This window comes from Amphibalanus amphitrite, unplaced genomic scaffold (assembly GCF_019059575.1).
Source record: "Amphibalanus amphitrite isolate SeventyFive unplaced genomic scaffold, NRLGWU_Aamphi_draft 000449F_arrow, whole genome shotgun sequence".
Lineage (NCBI taxonomy): Eukaryota > Metazoa > Arthropoda > Thecostraca > Balanomorpha > Balanidae > Amphibalanus > Amphibalanus amphitrite.
The window spans coordinates 499,760-518,999 of NW_024881943.1; the positions used below are offsets into that span (position 1 = coordinate 499,760).

General features: G+C 53.7%; 1 protein-coding gene across 1 annotated transcript in view; it reads left to right on the plus strand.

Moving 5' to 3' along the window:
• Positions 1-18,316, plus strand: part of LOC122391672 (histone-lysine N-methyltransferase 2D-like) — a 74,630-nt gene extending 56,314 nt beyond the window's left edge. The window contains exons 5-9 of the mRNA XM_043385811.1: positions 1,156-1,226; positions 2,297-2,341; positions 13,027-13,109; positions 13,199-13,432; positions 18,095-18,316. Of these exons, the coding sequence (XP_043241746.1) occupies positions 1,156-1,226; positions 2,297-2,341; positions 13,027-13,109; positions 13,199-13,432; positions 18,095-18,316 (655 nt within the window). The remainder of the gene's footprint in view (positions 1-1,155; positions 1,227-2,296; positions 2,342-13,026; positions 13,110-13,198; positions 13,433-18,094) is intronic.
• Positions 18,317-19,240: the final 924 nt, after the last annotated feature.

Sequence of the window (19,240 nt, forward strand, 5' to 3'; positions counted from 1 at the left end):
AGGGATGTAATGTACTTGCTGGACCATCGAACCCGATAAAACACGAGCAAACATAATAATGAAAGAACTGACTATTGGTCCTGCGACTTTTCCAAGCGATCTTGCATAATATTCTATGAACATGTGGCTCCTCAGTCTTCATGGTGGGGATTTGTGATCAGTTGCTCACCTTCTATTGAATTGGGACATTTATGAGGACGAATTGTTGCTGGGAATATTACTAGTTCTTGTTGGTGCCTTGCGTCATGTATAACATTCGGTTTCAGGCGAATTTTGCGGGAGGGCAGAATACATCAAGACGTGCTCTTAGCTGCTTATTGCCATGAACAAGATGTATTACTTATTTCCAAACATTTCTATATCGCTGTCGGACAAAATGCTAGTAGAGCCCAGGCTGATATATAGCTCCGTTACACTGTCCAACCTCCCTCCTCCCTAGACGTTCCTGCTGTGAACCGGCTGCCTCAAATACCCGCCGACCATGATCAATGGGCGCCAGTTGCCGGCTCCCGGCGGCGGCAGCCGGATGTGTGTGACGGCTGCTGACGGCCGGAGCCCGGCCCGAGCCGGCCGCTTTTATTGACGCGCGCCGCCGGCGGGCATCGATTGGCTTTTGCTCACTAAATGATGGCCGTCTTAGCGCACTAACGATAGTGTCAGGCGGCGGTATTGGATGTATTATGTGACATGTATCGGAAGCCTGAGAGACGGCCGCGGCCAAATGGTCTCGCGACACGAAATGGAGATGGCAGCTACGGCCATTGGTCTTCGAGGCGGTGACAGTGAAACGCAGATGGCAGGGCCGTAGTCTGCTATGTGCGTCATTCGACCTTCGGCGGTCTGCTCATTGCTCAATGCTCATGCACTTCGGTAGCTCAGCACACGTGCCCGAAGTCGAACATATCACGTCATTTGTAAATTGAATCTTTTTTTTTGTGAAATTAGAGTTTTAGCGTCACATTTCTATTCAAACCATTTGATTCCGCTCAGTATGCCGCTCAATGCCACGCTGTCTCTTTTCTACCCGATTTCTGTGTTTGCTGTGTTTTGCACTCCGTCCTTATTGCATCTCACCGTTTCCACTCTGGAGTCTCCAGGTTCCCTGCCATGCCGTCTCCCTCCACCCGTCTGACGCGACTCTCCCTCTCTCTTCAGACGGACGTCCGGCTACCAGAAGGTGTCGACAGATTGCGACGACCCGGCGGCCGGCACCCGACACGACATCGGTGAGTGGCGGCTCGGTCACTGACCGTGTTCACTCAGTCCGGGTCAAGCAGTCCAGTCAGTCTCACTCAGTCCGGTCAGTCCGGGACTAGTCAGGTCACCCCCACAGCTTGGTACGAGCAGTTCGGTCCAGTCTGACCCGTCTGTAATCAGTCTGGTCAATCCTGCGGTCCGGAAACACTGGGGTCAGCTCTGGAGTCTTGGGACAGCCTGGTCAGTCGTGAGGCCGAGTACAGTCCGGCTGCACTGGTAAACAGCCCGACTGCTTTCTGAGGACAGTCACGTAGGGTAATCCGCACTCGATGAAACGGAGGAAGAGCTGCGGAGGTTGCCCGCCTCGTGAGCAACAACAGCCCTCTGTCTATAATTTGATACAGTCTGGCTTCTTTGTAGTTCCACCTTTGCAAGGTCACCAGCGCTCAGTATTTTAAGTGATAGATGTCCTTCTGATCTCTGGTTTAGTCGCCGCGCTGACTATCATGAGCCCCGGAAGCCTCATAACCTCAGTCATCTTCATCATCATTTGATTCATCCGCCTTGGCTTAAAGATTAATCCGATGGCTTTTAACCTCGTCTTTTGCGATGGCGGCTCAGTATAAATTCATGTCACTCGGTCGCAGCTGGGTTACAAGTCCTTGATCAACCTTGCTGTCAGGTCCTGGGTACCCTCCTGCTGCCATCTGAAAGAGTCAGTGTTCACTCCTTCCCAGTGTCGGGCAGTGATACGTCACATGACATCGAGGCATCGAGTAAAAATGAGGGTTTCATCCATTATTGCCTATTTAGTTTCCCTGTTCAGTTCTTTAAAGTGCATGGATAAATTGTTTTATTGCTCTTAGCTTAAAACAAAGGAGCTTTTGATAACATTGCTAAGCGACCGGCTTCAATTATCATCTTTCTTTTTATATTAGGCCCTTCTCTTAGCTAGGAGGCCTGGTCGACATTCAATTTCTGTCGTGTCAGTGCATTTATTGCACTGGCATGCATAATTTGCATATCTTATGTATAGCGTCTTCTTGTGATCTAATCAACGCGCCAATACACTTTATGCAATGTCCCCAACTCTCACCAGGTGCTCTGGGACAAGACGGTTCTGTTCCGATTCCAAGGCGTCCCAGTAAGTAGCGTTCACTAATTGCCGCTCACCCGCCGCTCATTAACTATCGCCCAGTCGTCAGGGACCGACTGTCCTGCCGGGGTGCTGTGAAGCTCCGGGTACTAACACGGCGTGGGGGGGGGGGGGGGGGCGCTGGCCGCCGGCTGCCGGGTCTGGGGCGAGCGTCGGGTGTGTGATAGATGGAATATTAAACAGCCGGGAGCTCAGCTGGGTGTCGGTAACTAGAACCGCTAATAAAACCACTAAATCAATCGCCGATGACCATGCGCCTGTCTTGGGTGTGAAATATTGGCATGAGGGATGGCTTCGGTGGGGAGGTAATCCATGTGCTTGCAGATAAGGGACACGGCTAAAAACTGACCGTCCTAGGGTGAGGCGCTGTCATCACAAGATACCGTGTTTTCCTGCCATATACGCTACGATTCCGTTCCTTCTTCTTCTTCCTTGCCAGCTTAGGCCGGGTCCCGTGGGGCCCGGCCCGTCTCCACCAGGAAGTCTACGATGAGGTCAGCTTCGGTGGAGAATATCTCCCCCAGCGTCGGCAGGGGGCCCCACCGGCGGGTCCGAGGCCCCTGGTGTGCGGGGCAGTCCATCAGCAGGTGCGGGACCGAGTCCGGCTCGCCGCAGTCGACGCACGCGTCGGACTCAGCCAGCCCGAGTCGGTGCCGGGTGTCTCCTGTCAGGGGCGAACATCCCACCCGGAGCTGCGCCACGGTTACCGACGCTCGGCGGTCCAGTCCGTCGTGCCCGGGCGTCGGGTCGGGGTGCGGGTGGCTGCGTCTGGCGCGCGCATCACACATCGCCCGCGCCCGGCGGGCCACCGCGGCTCTCGCCGACCACAGGTCCACGGGGATCTGGTCCTGTCTGCGCGAGCTCCCGATCGCTGCCAGACGGTCCGCCTCCTCGTTCTCCGGCAGGCCCGCGTGGCCGGGCACCCACTGCAAGTGGAGTCTGTGGCCTGAACAAGTGATGGTGTCTAGCAGGTCCCTGATCTCCGCTACCAGAGCCGACTGGGAGTCCGCCGTGTCTTGTAGCGACTGGATGGCTGCACGCGAGTCGCAGCAGAGGAGGAGCAGCATGCTCGGCCGGTCAGGCAGATCGCCCGCGGCCTCGGCCAGCGCCTCGCGGATGGCCACGAGTTCGGCCCGGGTGCTGCTGCATACCTTCCCGGCCGCTACCGTTAGCTGAACGGTGCGGGACTCCTGGTGGAAGATCAGCAGGGCTCCCCCTCCGCCATCGTGCGTGCCGGCCCCAGCCGAACCGTCGGTCCAGATGGACACGTCGGGCTGCGGGAGAGACGCCAGCGTCGTCTCCGCTGCAGCTCTTCTCGCTTCCGGTGGGTTTGTGCGCGAGGTGGGCACCGTCAGAGAGGTCGATGTAGTCAGACTTGTGGAGTCCGGTAGAAGGACAGGCGGTGTCAGGGCCAGCGGCTCCGCTGGGAGCTCCGCTAGGCCCGCCTCGCTCGCCATCCAGGCAGCGACTCGCCGCACGCAGGGTTTTGCATCCAGCACGACGTCCTCATCGCACGGCAGGGGAGGGCCGGAGTTTGTGCCGGCTTGCTGAACCTCTCGAATCCAGGCTTCATGGGATCCGTTCCTCAGGCTCCTCCTGATGTGCACATAAATGTGGCCAATGAAAATACAGGTTGGTTTTGATTTGGTGCTTGCTCTGTGCTGCTATTGTAAATTGCTTATTGTGCAGACCGGACATGTCATTCGCATTGGTATGCACCGGTTCAAAATAGAAGACTACGCACACGGTAACTTCTGGTTGGTTAGATACCATGAAGTCTTACGATTTCCTGACTTGTATGGTCTTTTTTAGGCCTTCATTGGTGTGTCAACCATGCCAATATTCGGTTATTTACTCATGGTTCTCTTCGGCTCTATCGTCTTCGGTTCAAGTTCGGCGTTCGTCCTCCTGGTTTCTTGCAATTTGTCTACCTTGCCCGTTCGGCCGGTTCCTTCCCTTCACGTCCCGTCCCGTCTCACCCGCCCCGTCCATCTGCCCCGTCCCACCCCGTCCGCCCCTTCTCTCCCCATCGCAGCCCGTCCCATCCCGCCCTCTCTGCCGCCCGGGCGTCGCTGATTGGTGTCGGCTCCCCGAGGTATCCCCATCGGCCGGCCTATATTGGCTGCGGCCGGCCGGGCCTGATTTAATTTGTCATGCGTCTCTCGGAACACCGGTCCGGCCACCGCTCCGGGCCCGCCGAGGTGCCAGGACGACGGAAAATCCGGCCCAGGTTCCGCCTCAACAGGCTCGGCTGACTAGGCCGCGGCTAGTTTGGGGCTGTTTGTTGTTTTGATATAATTATTCGAAGGTTTATTCTGGTGGTTCGCTGCCACGTGACTTTTCCAGTGTCCGGGTCCTGGTCCGGCCTGGCTGCACTGTTGGCCTGTGGTCTGCTGCAGACAGTAGACCCCGCCCGTGGTCCCCCTGGCCGCCCCGTGCCGTCCGCGACCCTGGCCCGTCTCTGACCCCGTCCCGCGGGACCTCCGAGACTCAGAGGTCCCAGGGTTATCAGCCGGCGATAGGCCGGGATAAGATGTTTGTACACCGTGCTGCTCCGGGGCCAGGGGTGAGCACAGCGGAATCTCTGGCGTAGTTTCATTGTTTATTGCTTGGTTTGTTTGCAACATTGGATTGTAGTTAAATTTACTAAATATGTTTTAAATGTTTCTGAAATAACTGCTTCCTACTTAGGTATGTGTCAAATGATTTGCAGACCATTCATCGATAGCGTTTTTAAAGTTAAGATTTTTAAATCATTACGGCTCTATAAATGCGTTTTATTGATTACATACACAGCCGATGCTCTGATTTTGCTGTTTAATCATGTGAGGTGATTGGGTTTAATGATTACCATACTTAATGTGATAGTTGTTTTATCCATACATTAGGAAGATTTTTCACCAATCCTATATAAGGCAGCTGATAGTTTGAAAGACGTTATTGTGCCGATGCGTTTTAGCGCTAAATGAATAATGATGGGTTCATGCTTTCTTTTAGGGCACTCTTGGAATTTATCTTCAAATTTGTTGCTGCATACATTTGTAGCCATGGAGCATCGATTTAACGTCTCGTAGTGAAGGCTTTGACCATTGGATGGTAAAATATCGAGTCAGTGGCGCTAAATTTAAACATAAACTTGATGTGGTGTCTCGTATTTTTCAAAAGTGGCAGGCGCTTTGCTATCGTACACTACGAAGTTTGCTTAGTAGCCGAAGTAACTAGTTATAACATTTAAAAGTTTTATTAAAAAGTTGAAGAACTACGATTGAAGCTGGTTTTAACGAACATGGGACAGGTCCCATTCCCTTCGAGCCGTGAACGGGAATTCGGAAAGACCGTTTTAGATGCCAGTCGATATCAGCAGGACAAACTGAATTATAAAACAGCTTTCGTTCTCAGATTTAGCAATCGATCTACCTTTCTAAGGTAAGAACAGCCCGCCAGGAGCGGCCGCTGTCGTTCCTGGCAGGCGCCTCCTCGCCCGTCCGATTCGAGCCATGCGGCACAGTATGTGTTCAGGCGTCCGACGCCGCTGCCACCTAGCGGCAGAATGGCGCGGCTCTCGCGGCGGCTGCTCTGCCCGCACAGCCGCTGCGCTGCCCGATGCTGATCGCCGTCAGCGCCGTCTGTGTGTTTGGTGGGGAAGGTGGGCGTGGCAGTGCTACGAGCCGTTAATTGCATAAACGCTCCATAAATATGCGTATCAATTGCATAGTTTTTTTTCAAGCCTCGCTTTACAGCGAGCGAACTTGACTAATTACCACAAAAAACACCAAGTCCATAATTTCTTCTACAATCTCGGGTCCATTGGTCTGACCCGTTTTCGGTACAATCGCAAGATATTTCACACTCATCAGTCCTGCTCAAGCACGCATACTTATCAACAAGTGGTTCATTCGCTTGAATGTTTTATGCGATATCCATGAGTGATATTTCACTCAAGATACCGCTTTGGCTTGTGAGTCCGTTTTCCTGTTTATCGACGTTATTCGACCGGTCCTCACCTCACCACAATTACTGGTTACCTGCCCGACCAGGCCAAGGATACGTGCGGCCGGCGCGGTGGTACGATCGTCACTGACCACAGCCGCGTCACGGGCCTGCCCTCGTTCAATGACACTGGAGCGGACAATGGGTCGTGTTCGACTCCGGCGCGACAGGGTCACAGCATTGGACTAAACCGTGCTTCATCGCGCACGGCGTCGGTGACATTGGCACCGGCCGGCGCGGTGGTAGTTCTCTATGACCGGCCCCGGTGATAGCCCCGGGCTGTATGTCCCGTTTTGTGACTATATAGCTGATGTTATGACTTGGTCGGCAGAAAGCCACCATTCGGTTCCGGGTGGTAATAGCAGACCTGTGTTTCGTTCCGAGACTCGCCAATGTCACTGGCTTTGTCTCGGGCTGAGCCGTAATTCCATTCCGGCTGTGTAGCTGGTTCATTGTTCTCGCTCCGCGGAAGTTCTCTGTGACGTTGGACCTTGTTTGGGCAAGGCAGGCCGTTGGGTACGTTTGTAGCTTTGTACCGTCCTATCGACTGCTTGATCAATGCTCATGCAGCTTATTAAAGGGACCCTCCCACCTTAACATTAGATTTGAGTTGAGATAGCCAAAATGGGGTCCCTGGCTCACAATTACCGGTTTCGGCACTCACAACATCGAGAAATGCCTTAAATCGGAAATATTGAATTTCAAAATTGCAGCATTTTGATTCAGAGGGGCTAATGCTTAGGAATACCCCTCTGAATGTGTGACGTCAGCGCAGATATCTAACGATTTTTAAATGTTTGACTAAAACGTTTTGTAGCACGCGGTGGTATATGCTATTTGCGCGCAACATCTGCCGCAAACGCCGCACTTCTAAAATAAAGTCGCTAGAAACAGCGGAGATCCCAAAAAGTAAACAAAAGTAAAAGTCTAATATCTTGAAAACTGGTGAATATTTTTCGGTGAAATTTGGTAGATATTCGTTTTCGCTCTTTCTGAACCGAGCGACATCACTTTCATGCCAATTCATAAACTTTTTTGAAGGTGGGAGGGTCCCTTTAACGATGTCACCCTTTCTCGTGCCAGAGCTGTTATGCCGCCGAGTTCCTAGTTAGACACCATTGGTCACAGCCAGCCTTCCGCGCCTGCTGTTGCCATTGAGGTCGGTCGTGTCCGTTGGGAGGTGACCCGGTATCCATACCGGACCGCGGCGCCGCCGCGCGGCCGCTGTGTCGGTGTCGGTGCCGAGGTCAGACGCTACGGGCGCTGCTGACGGCACGCCGAGGTTCGTATTCGCAGTGTAGGGAACTCGTGGCATGGAGGTCCGTTTCTCTCGGCTTGAAAAACTGCTCTCTGGTTCCGGCAATCGGTCAGAATTGAGTCTGGTTTCAGACAAGTTGAACAAAAGTAAATCAGTATTGTGCAGCATGCCTTTGAGCGCCAGACGTTATGTGAGCCAATCCCGTGTGGGCCGACAAAAAAAAAAAAAAAAAACCACCACCTCCTCCGCGCCTCGGCTGCTACCCGGGCCGCCGGCCGGCCGTCCGTCACTTGGTCGGCGGCGGCGGCGCGGCGCTGTCTCATTCATCGACTTCGGCGCGATTGGCTGTTCCTGCTGACCGGGCCCGTGAGCGAGGGCCGACCGGGCCGGACCGGGCCGGGGAAGGGGTTAGTTCCGGTAGAGAGTGCTGACTGGGCGGGGCCCTGAGGAAGCGAGGCAGGGGCTAGTTCTGTGGGGGCGGGAAGGGGTCGGGACCGCTCAGCCCGGCCGATTTGGGTCGGACTTACCCTGCCTGTAGCTTGCTGGCCTCCGAGCAGCTGGAAAAACAGACAGTGCTCGGACGTAGTCGCCGCTGAGAGGTTCCTGCAAACACAAGGCTGAGCCCGATGCGCAAGGAGGCCTTCGTGGTCACGTCGAGCCATAGCTCAGCGCAGTTCTTGAAACATAGCTTTCGATCTCAGCCCTCATCTAAGTTGCGCCTTTATTCTGGCCAAACTCTAAAAGAACCGGACGCGTTTCTTGTTTGCCGCGGCGTCGTGACTCGTGACCCGTCAGGCGAATTGCGGGCCAGTCGTCGTACCGTGATGACCTGAAACTTAGCAACGGACGCGGCCGACGGAATTCATGGGACATTTGATGACGGATTATAGTTTCGAGTGAAATATGTCGACTGGATCGATATCCTTGATACGAAGTTGCGGGTTATCCAGCTGTATGTTGGGTGCCGTCCTGTATTGAAGTTCGACGCATGGGTTGCGGTCATCTTAGATCGATCTCTACCTTTCATAGAGCGCCCGGTGTCCACATACGCCATGGTAATATATACAATATTGCCGGAACGGGTTGTGCGGCAGTGGAGCCCATGAGCTGGCGCTGATTCTACGGATTTTCCCAACATTTGAGGTACATGATTCTCGGATGTCTTTAACCAGCTTTCTTCGTGTGGCTGTATATTATTAAAGCGATGGTTTTGTCCGCGGCGTTACATCGTGCCGTAGACGTTGCTAGAGGTCATTAAGTCGCGCTCCGAAAGTCCGATCTACAATAAAGGCAATGCGCACTTGGAGCTCACCATTCATTGTAAGTAATTATGCCTTTACTCTAATAACGGTGTCATTCAGTTGAAAGTGCGGTAAATTTGGGCGGAGTTTTGCCTGAAGTCGCCGGTCATTCAGCGTCCTATCCCATTTCTGTTTGTTAACATTATTAAACTCTGGGGCTGTAGCGCTGACTCTTAAAACCCGGGCGAGGGTCTGCGGGGCCGTTTGCCCCCCCCTTCCCGCAGTCTGGACGGCGGGGGGGGTGGGGGTCTGGCTCCCCGGGCGGCGTCGCCACCGTCGCCGGCCGGGGCCGCCGCCGCCGTCGGCGCCGTCGCCGATCGACGGTCGGTCCGAACGGTTGTGTTGGGTTCCAGCGGTGGGGTCCGCCGCCCCTGGCAGTCATGATCTTCGGCCTCTATATCCGCTACGAGTCCTCGGACGGTAAGGGGACTCGGACACTGCCTGCTAAAGGGTATCTGCTAACCTCTTGGCACCTCGCTGATGTCGCCTCTTCTGGCGACTGCGTGGTTCAGTGTGTGTGTGTGTGTGTGTGTTTTTTTTTTAATTAACGAAATGTTGCAATTTCATTTTCTTGTATTACCGGCTTTATAGTGTATGTAGAGGAATTTGACATTGCTTTCTAGCAAAGGACTTACTAGCTTTAACTTTGAGCAAGTTGACGTTTTATATACGTTTCTTATTCCGGCAGTGATCGTCTTGTTTGCTTCTAAGTCTTCTATTTGTCGAGACCTGTAAATAAAATAATTTTGAACGATTTTTCTTAGATATGCATGAGTTTACAAATGAGCTCATGGTTTACGTATGACGTTTGAGCTTTTTTTAGAAATCTAGTCACTGTTTCTTTTTCTGCCCTGGTATTTTTCCTTCTCGTACATTTCCAGCTGGTGGAATGGAGCAGCAAAGTTGTGTCACACCGGCCTCCAACACGCGGAGCAGCTGCTCTTATATCGGCGGCCGCAGCCGGCGTGGCCGCCACGCGCTGTTAATTGGGGATGAGCCGCTCGAATTAATGGGCGCCGCCGGTGGCAGCCGGCCGCCCCGGGGACCGGCCCATAGCGCGCGCTCCATTAGTAGCCCATTGGCTGGCTTATGGTGCGGCTGAGTGGCCGCTCTGCCGATAGGGTAGCCACTGAGCTGGGGCGTCACCGGCCGCCAGGGGTAGGGTGCTCGGTACCGGTGTGCCACTAATGGGCGCATATGTCACCGGCAGGGGACACGGCTCATCGGACTCTGGATAGGACTGGACGAATATGTTCACGCTGCCATTAGCATGATGATGTAATTCATACGATGAGGCATATACGGACTTTTAGTTTATTTAACGCAACATGACCTTCCCTAATAAGCGTTTTAAATACCTTAACTGCAATGGCAGGAATAACTCTGAAACTGGCAATGTTTCGCAGGAACTGATAGTCTTCGACTAATGTGGTCGCTGAAAATCTGTTGATTTTAAAGGGTTGATTCTTGAGCTAGAAGACATTGCACGGGTCCAATGAAAGGAAATTTCTTTTACGCTTAGTCGTTCTATGTATAGTTGGTACCTTGCAATGGATGGATATTCAAATACATTTATTAGCCAGTTGACGTTTTGTCTGTCCTTGTGAAAGAGTAAAACTACATTTGAGTAGGTACCTTGTTTTCATCATACTTTTACTTCTTCCAGTACGTGATTGTTATGCAGCAGCGTTGGTCATATGCGGATGATATGCACAGTTGCGTATATTCTGGCACAATTTCGTTGCTTTGCATATCGCGCTGTCGTTGGGGAAAATGACTGACGGATGCACCATGCCTTGATTGATTATGCATATGCCACCAGCGATGGGTGGTAAAAGCCTCCTGGGTCGTGGCAGGCATTCAGCGACTTTCAGGAACTTCGGCACACAATGCTCTGTGTTTGGAAATTGATGTTCGACATTCATCCACATGCCTCATAGTGTCACTCAGTAGCTGAATTTCTGTTTTACTTGCTGATGGCTCGCCGCATTTTGTATTCTAGAGCGGAACTGCACCGTTATTCACATCGATTTCCATGGTGGAGCCCGGCGGACACATATCAGTCAGGGATGGCGGCCATTTCGCGCGATTGGTTTCATGGCTCGACTGGGCTCACTGAACGACCGGCAAAGTGTCACGCGCTCAGGGCGATAACATTGATGGCGGCAGTGGCCGATTCAACCCATGCATTTCCTTGATCGGAATGCGTGTGAATGAGCACTCACCAATGTCGGGTAATGATGGTGGACATTCCGCTGCCAAAATAAATTCAGTGCCATTTACTTTTGATGACCGATCAAAGCGCACAATTAGCTGCCAAAATAAATTAAGATATATGTGCTTTTGATGACGGAGCACATGGGTACTCACTGGGTAGGCTCTCAGTTTCCTCTTTTACGACGTTGTGGCGTCGTCGGTTAAAATGACGAAGAGTACCGTATAAGAGTATTCCACACTGCGGCTATTTTCGACCTCAGTCAAAGCACTTGTGTCAGCGGCCGCCAGCTGAGATGGATGATAACGCTCGCTGCTTTAGCGGCAGTGTGAGGCTGAGAGCGCGGCTGGTATAGCTCTCGCCGCGGTCTGCGGGCCGCTCGACAGAGCGCTGGCTCCGCTATCAGACGATTTTATCGCCACTGCACTGATGCCAAAGTGCGGCGATGTGTCAGCCACCCGCGATTGGTTAGCGAAGTGGAGGAGTTAATGAGCTCGGTCAGTATAGCCAATGCGTGTCGACGGTAACGGCGACGGGCTTTCAGCAGTCTTGAGGTTGAAAGAGAGGGGGCGGGGTTTAGTCTGGAGTCACACCAGGGCCGCTCTGAATGACACAGCCATTGGCCGCTGCACAAAGCGCCGGTCGCAGGACTGATACGGACAGGTCACGATATCAGTTTGGTGCCCAGCGCCGTGTCATGAATGGCTGGCTGGTGACGCGAGTGGCACTGACGCCCAATACTGCCTGGGCCTTTACAGGCACCTCTATAGCGCAGCTGATTGGTATGGTATGGACAAGTGGTAGAGGGTCTAGCTCATAATGGATGGGAGCTCTGAAGTACATTTTTGCACTTGTTACTTATATGACGCTTCTTTCATCACCACACCAAATTGGAAAATAAATGAATAAACTGCCCATACCTACATAGCGGCCATGTTCCTCGACAATAGTGTGTGTCCTTCTACACTCCTGTGTGTGCTTCCCACGTCCCCGTGGCTCGCTGAGGACATTCTCTGTATCAGCGCGCCGCGCCTGTGGCATGCGTGACGCGTCTGCGGCCCGCGCGGCGCCCATGAAGAGCGCCGTTTCTCGGCAGGCGACGACGGCCTGTCGACGGCTGTGCTTGGTATGCATTGGCGGCGGCCGGCCATGTCCATTGGCCGTGATTAGGAGCCGGCCGTAATTCGGCGGCCGGTCGCCGCGCGGCGCTCCCCGGGCGCGGCCGCAGACTGCAGAGCTGGTCACCGCCCGGGCGGCGAGCCGAGCAGAATCTCTTCCGGGACGGGACACTAGGCATAGAGATTGGTGCTCAAATATGTGTCTGGCTACCTGGAATCGCCAGCTGAAGTGAAACCTAATACAGCTTGGAGCAAGAGAACAGCTCCTAGATGAACCTACGAGAGAAAGACACTCGTAGATATATAGGATTGTATGCTAGTGATGGACAGTCTTTGCTCTAGCCGTCATTTGTTTTTCAATGAAGTCCAACCAAATCCATAGCCCTGACCGCGCTTCTGCCTAATCAAGCGTGGCGTGCTTTTGCAAAACATAATGGTCTGACGCCTGTGATAAGTGTGTACCCATCAACCCCGATTTGTGTGTGTATTCTAGACTGGACCGGTCCAGAAGCTGTGTGCTAAAATCCTAACATTTCACAAAAGGAATGGTGATGTAAAATGCAAAGTTCTCTTTGTCTGTCAAAGCGATCAATGTCAGCTAAAAGTTCGGACTGAATGCGAATGACAGCTGTTATAATGACATGAAATGTTCACAGAAATAACCCACACTAAACTCTTTTTCGGGAAATTGATAACTACAAGCAAAATCAAGGAAGTGCTATCATGGGGAGCGCCCCAGCGCCCGCGCCGCATCCCACGCCGTTCTGATCGCGTTGTTTTCTGTTCGCCAGATGAGGCGGACACGGATCAGGAGACGGACCGTCTGCTGGGTCAGCAGCGCACCGTCACCGGCGACAGCGCCGACCTGGACAAGGTGAGTAGCCTCTACCCGGGTCAGCAGCGCACCGTCACCGGCGACAGCGCCGACCTAGACAAGGTGAGTAGCCTCTACCCGGTCCACAGGGTCAGCAGCGCACCGTCACCGGCGACAGCGCCGACCTAGACAAGGTGAGTAGCCTCTACCCGGTCCACAGGGTCAGCAGCGCACCGTCACCGGCGACAGCGCCGACCTGGACCAAGGTGAGTAGCTTCTACCAGGGTTCAGTCACCGGCGACAGCGCCGACCTAGACAGGGTGAGTAGCCTCTGCGCGGGCCAGCAGCGCACCGTCACCGGCGACAGCGCCGACCTGGACAAGGTGAGTAGTCTCTCCCAAGGCCAGGGCCAGCAGAATATCGTCAGCGCGGAAGTGGACAAGGTGAATAGCCTCTACCTGGGCCGTGATAAACGGCGGCGGACGTTTACCGCTCACCGAACTGATGTGGCAGCAGGCTCACCTCGTATGTGCCTGTACCGGCGGGCTCATTCTTCATTCGTGTGCTGTTCCCGTGCTGTTGTTTAAAGTCAGACGTCCAGTACCCGATGTTTGGGTCTGTCTCCACAGTAATGTGTCCACTGCCCATGGCCATGATGGTGCCTGATTTCGCTTCCCTGAATCGATTTCGGTCATGTCGCTTCCACGAAACGTACTGACAGTCGAACTATTGATAAATCAACAGGTTCACTTGATTGTGTTTAGGCTCCTGTTTCATCAGTGATCAGTAATGTGATTCCGATTCCAGTGAAAATGGAACCCGTTTCCGAATTAATCAAATCCTTTGGCGTTGGTTTCAAGTCAGTCGGTGTCTGTATTGTGTTGTGCGTTGTCCATGTGCCTTGTGCAGGTCGCTGGCAGGGTTTGTAGTCCTGGCTGTAGCGTGATATCATTCAGTATCATGTCCATCGACAACAACTGGACGGTTCGAGTTTCGACACACCCCTCTCGGTCGTTGTTTGGCTTTGCTGGTGTCTGGACAGCCTTTTGCCAGACGCCGACTTCTGTGCCTCGGTGGGGCTGTTGCCGCTGAAAAATGCCCCTGGAAATAATAACATTCCTCAACTGACGGCCGAGCAAATTCGGACCGTAGTCGTATGTCCTTTATACGACATTCGCCGCTGGTCCGTGACAAGTTAGGGCCGTCATCCAGGCTGCACGGGGGTCATTTCTGGGCGGAATCGTAATGTTTCCAGCGAAAACATGCCACTTCAACCAACTATTGGTGATATGGAGACAAACCGCAGGACTGAACACAAGCCTCATACAGTGACGGGCTCATTTCCGATCTCAAATAGGGTGTTATGTTCGTTTTTGTTATACGCAAAAATCACGTAAAAATGACCCGTTATAGATCAATATATCATTGCTTTCGATCGACTGCAATATTGTCCCTTATCTTCATTTTTATGCATTTTTTATGTTCTTACCGACTGTTGCACGTAGATTATTTACTTTGACAATATTTGATCTCAGTCTGTTTTCGTCTTCGGTATTGTCCTCAGTCCGCTTTGTCCCGCGCTTTCCATTTCGGCCTCCAAATACACATGCGGCTCTCTTCATCTCCAGTTCTTTTCAAGTTTGGTAATTTGGCTGTTTTGGAGGAGCGTTCGGCACGCATCCGTCGTCGCTGTGGCCGCCTCATTTGTCGGCGGGGAGGCGCGGCCGAGAGGCTGCACACTCGGACGGCAGACAAATGTGCGATAAAGCTGACGGACGGCCGCGGATCGGTGGTGCAGAAATGTCAGCCGGCCGGCGGGCGATCTCCCCGGCCCGGAGAGGCGTATGGATCACCTGAGCCCGCGGCCTAGCGGCGAGAGGACGGCTATTCGCGCGGCTCACACACGGCTGACGCAAATCGGAAACGGATTTTTCGGTCAAATTGGCTGCGTTTTTCTTGCGGACGTATAATATCAGAAGGAGCTATATCGTGAATGATTTTATGATAACACGGCTTATTTTTACATTGGTTTCTATAGTACTTACCACTTTCCTGGAATAGAAGCTGTCACTCTTTGGTTATTTTATTTTTCGTTCAGCGAAAACATCCTGTAGCTGTCGTACCTTATTACCCATGAGCAAGCATGTCTGCCTTGTCAGCGCCGATGCATTTGGTCTGTCCTATTTTTTCACTTTGATTTTTTTTTCTAGTTTTTTTTTTTCAAACTATATTATATTTTGTTTGTTATGAATCAGGTGCGAACAATTTTTTCATTCTATATTGCTTTGTTTCTTTTTATGTAACTTAACTAAACAATGCTGAAAATATTCTCTCTTAACCAATGCATTTCGGTATACCCGGTGGCCTTTATTTTCACCCCGGCACAGCTGAAGTCCCTGCCGTCTCCAGACGGAGCACGTCCAAAGCCGGGGCTCCGGTCGGGGTTAGCCGACGATCCCTGCCAGCTCGGCGGCCGACCTCCCGCGCCGTGGCCGACTGTTTTGCCGCCGGCGTAACGACCTGTAGCGCGGCGATTGGCCGTTCCCCTGAGACCGGCGCTGGCGCGTCGTCCCCAGGGCGCAGAGACGCGCCCCTTGACCCGCTCGCCAGCGGGAAAAGCGCGGAATAGGGCATCGCAGCCGCCTGATTGCGAGCTGTTGACCGCGTAGCCTGATGTGATTGGGATCGTCAGTGGCGTGCTGCATTGATGCACTTCGTTTTTTTTTTAAGCGGATTGTGATATGCACCCGAAAAAGGTAACTGTAAGTGATCGGTTGATGCATGTCGCTCTCCAATCGACGCTTATCTGTAAATGATATCGGACAATGGAAATCCACTTTTTGGAAAGCGTGGGTCACACACTACACACTAGACAGACTCAGGGGCTTAGTGCCTCGGACTCGGAGTGTAATCTCGGACTCGGAGTGTAATCGCCACGCCGATTGTGGATTGCTCTTGATCGTCAATACATACATACATGCATACATAGGCAGCAGCTGATGAGAGTAGGCTGGTCTTTTCTGTAGCGCTGACTGATGGAATCGTCTCCAGTTTTCCTGTCTCCAGTTCCCTCCGACACTCTATGGTCCTCATGATCGAGCCTCTGTGTACCGCTCGTTGCAGGCCGGCGGTGGCGGCGGCGGCTGTCGGCCGGACGGTCCTGACAGGTACATCGACCCGCTATGCCGTGTGTTTGTGTTCGGGCGGGGCCGGTGGCGGTATGGATCGACAACAGGTGGTGGGCTGCGGGCGACGGGCGACGGCGGTGTCGGGGGTCAGCCCCGGCCGACGGGCGCCGACCACCCGCGGGGGTCTGTCCCAGCGCCCGGTCCCGGGCCATGGTCGGAGTCGGGGGCGTACCTCGGCGACGGGCGGTGATGGGGTCAGCCTCGGCGACGGGCGGTGATGGGGTCAGCCTCGACGACGGGCGGTGATGGGGGCATACCTCGGCGACGGGCGTCTGACGGCGGTGGTCGGTGTCACACGTCTCCTTGGGCACTGTCTGCTTCTGCGGGGCCTCGGCGCCGGCCGGGGGGCTTTTCACGGGTTTTGGTTTCCTGTTCCTGCCAGCACCGGTATCACCGCTTGTGTCCATGTCAGGTGATGGAATACTGTTGTCTATATTTCTTTCACTGACTGTGGGGCTAAACTGCTGCACTGTGCTCAACCTTTGTGTTAATTACCTTTTTAATTCATCAGCAGAGCATCGTCAAAATCTTTACGAATGCAATGATTAGTATTTTGACGTTTTTTATCTGTTTTGTTCGTACTTCTGCCTTATCTTTCTGTTTTCATTGTCCGTTACAAGCAACCTTTTTTGGCTTGACCTTGTTTCAGTAATCCGCCAATCTCACTAAGTCGGCAGGTAGCAGCATCTATCGACTAGAAAAAAGCTGTGTCGCTATCTGCCAATTACCAACGGTTACATAAAAACTAGCTGCCTGTTCTTAGTGCCTTGTTATCACAGTTCTGAGCGGACTGCTTAGTGCTTATCCTGGTATATCACCAGCACTAATTCCTGCTCCAAGTTGTGGGATGTGTCACAAATCGACCATGCACCGTATCTATTTCTTTCCAGCTTTATTAGCGTTGCTCAATGTTCCGTTTATTTTCAGCTGCTTGACCTCGCGTCATAGCTTTGTCGCCTAGCGTGTATGGGACGGAAGTTCCCGGCTATTATGGCTACCTAGCCCCGCGTCGTGTTGTGTCTGCCTCTCTCTAGCCCTATGAAGGTCACACAAGGCTCCGACCGGTTGTGACGGCTCCGCCTCACGGCGTAGATTTGTCTCTCCACCGCTGTGACAGTGACTCCACAAAGTCTCCACCATTTGTGGCGGCGTAGTTCTGTCTCTCCACCGCTGTGACGGTGGCGCCAGGTGTCGGTCCGCCCGGCGCCCGTCTGACAGCAGGTGGGGGTGCTCCCATCGGCACTGATCAGTCATATCGCTCAGTGCGCGCCTGGCCGCCCGCCGCCTCAGTCGCCCGAAACGTCAGGCAGTCGAAGGGCAGACATCGGACTGCTCGTAGTGTCGGGTAGTGTTGGTAGTGCAGTGGTGACTATTCCAGTGCACTTCTTCCGCGGTGCGATTGTTTCGAACTAACTTGCATTGTGTTTCGTGCTTTCGCATTGGCAATGTCGATGATTTGATCAGACCCGAGTTTTTGTCGACAATTATCGGAAGTGAGCAGGGTGACCTTCAGTGGTGTGGCCTCGGACCTAAAGCGTGTCCACTGCGACTGAGCGTTTCTTGAAGTGAGCCACCGTTGGTCATAATCAGAAGTTTGATCAACAAAACGCTGTCCTGATTCGAATGGTGGAGTAAATACTGGGTATCCGCCCCACGATCCGTGGTTAGAACGCTGTGTGTCTCTCTGCGAACCCACACCTCCGGCGGTGGACGCGCGACTGAGCCTCATCCGCCGACCGCTGACACCCGCGGCTGCTCTCCGGCTCTCCGGTGGGGAGACTGCCGGCAGCATGGGTCTGCTCCCAGTACCGCCCTCGGTGAGTTTGACCAGTTCCGCTGTCTCGCACAACTCTGCAGCGCCGCCTGCACTCGCAGATTACCGGCCTGGTGTGCCGCAGTTCTGCCCAGCTGTTGGTTCTCTCCGGGGGCGGCGTGGAACCGGACACCCACGGCCCAGTGTGTGCTCTCGGACCGTTCCGCGCCGGCTCGGCCCCCGGTTTATGGAGCTCCCAGCGGCGCCGTGTCTCGCCGGCGCTTTGTGTGCTCTCGCCCGAGTCGGCGATTCTCTCGGACGAGTAAAGTTGGGAGAGTTTGTGGCTGTCCATGTCGGGTGAAATGGGCCGAGAGCGCTGCGCGCCGCCTGGGAGGCGGCTGGGATCGGTCATCCTGGTGATAGCAGCGGTGCCCGAATGGGGCCCGGCCAGGGAACGGTCCGGTCACACGGAGGAGAGGGAGGGAGACACCCTTTGTTGCGCAATGCCTGCTTTTGTTGCAAGATTTTATAACGCTTTTTCCTGAGCTGTATGTTCATTTTGTCAATCACTCGACATCAATGAATAATTGCATTCACTTAAAGTTATTTATTGCGATATGTAGATTATATGCTTTATGTGTTCAGCTGAGTGAGTCTAAAACATCCCTAAAAATTTTGGATTTATTTGGCTGCGCAAATGGCCCCAGGCCACCATTTGATATCAAACACTGTGCGCTATGGCAGACTTGTTCTGTAAAACTCAGAGCTGCGTGCGTTTCGGTCGGTTTTCACGGCGTGGGCGGCCGGGATCAATCATTTCCTCCGCGGCCGCCCGGCTGCCGCCCGTCAGCTCTGCCCCGGCCGCCCGTCACTGTTGACGGCTGTCAACTGATTGAGCAGCGCACGCGGCGCCCGCGGCTCTCCGAACTGCTTCAATAATGCGGCCGTTGCCCGCGGCTGCCGTCATATAGAGGGCCCGGCTAATCGATCCGCCTTATAATTGACTCGGGCTTGATGCGGGCCTGGATTGCGTCACGTTTGGGAGAGGCGTGTACCGCGTGCTGCCCGGACCCAGTTACCTTGTTTCTCTGCTGTGCTATGATCCGCTGCCGGCTCCGTGGAATGAGCACCTTTGTGCGGGCTTCTGGGTGGAGCGCACGGTGTGGCATTTACCGCCTCTGCCAGCCTGGAGACCGAGCCGAGCCGGGCCGGGTCGGAGCGTGAGCGGGTCGGGCGGAGCGGCGGTAGGG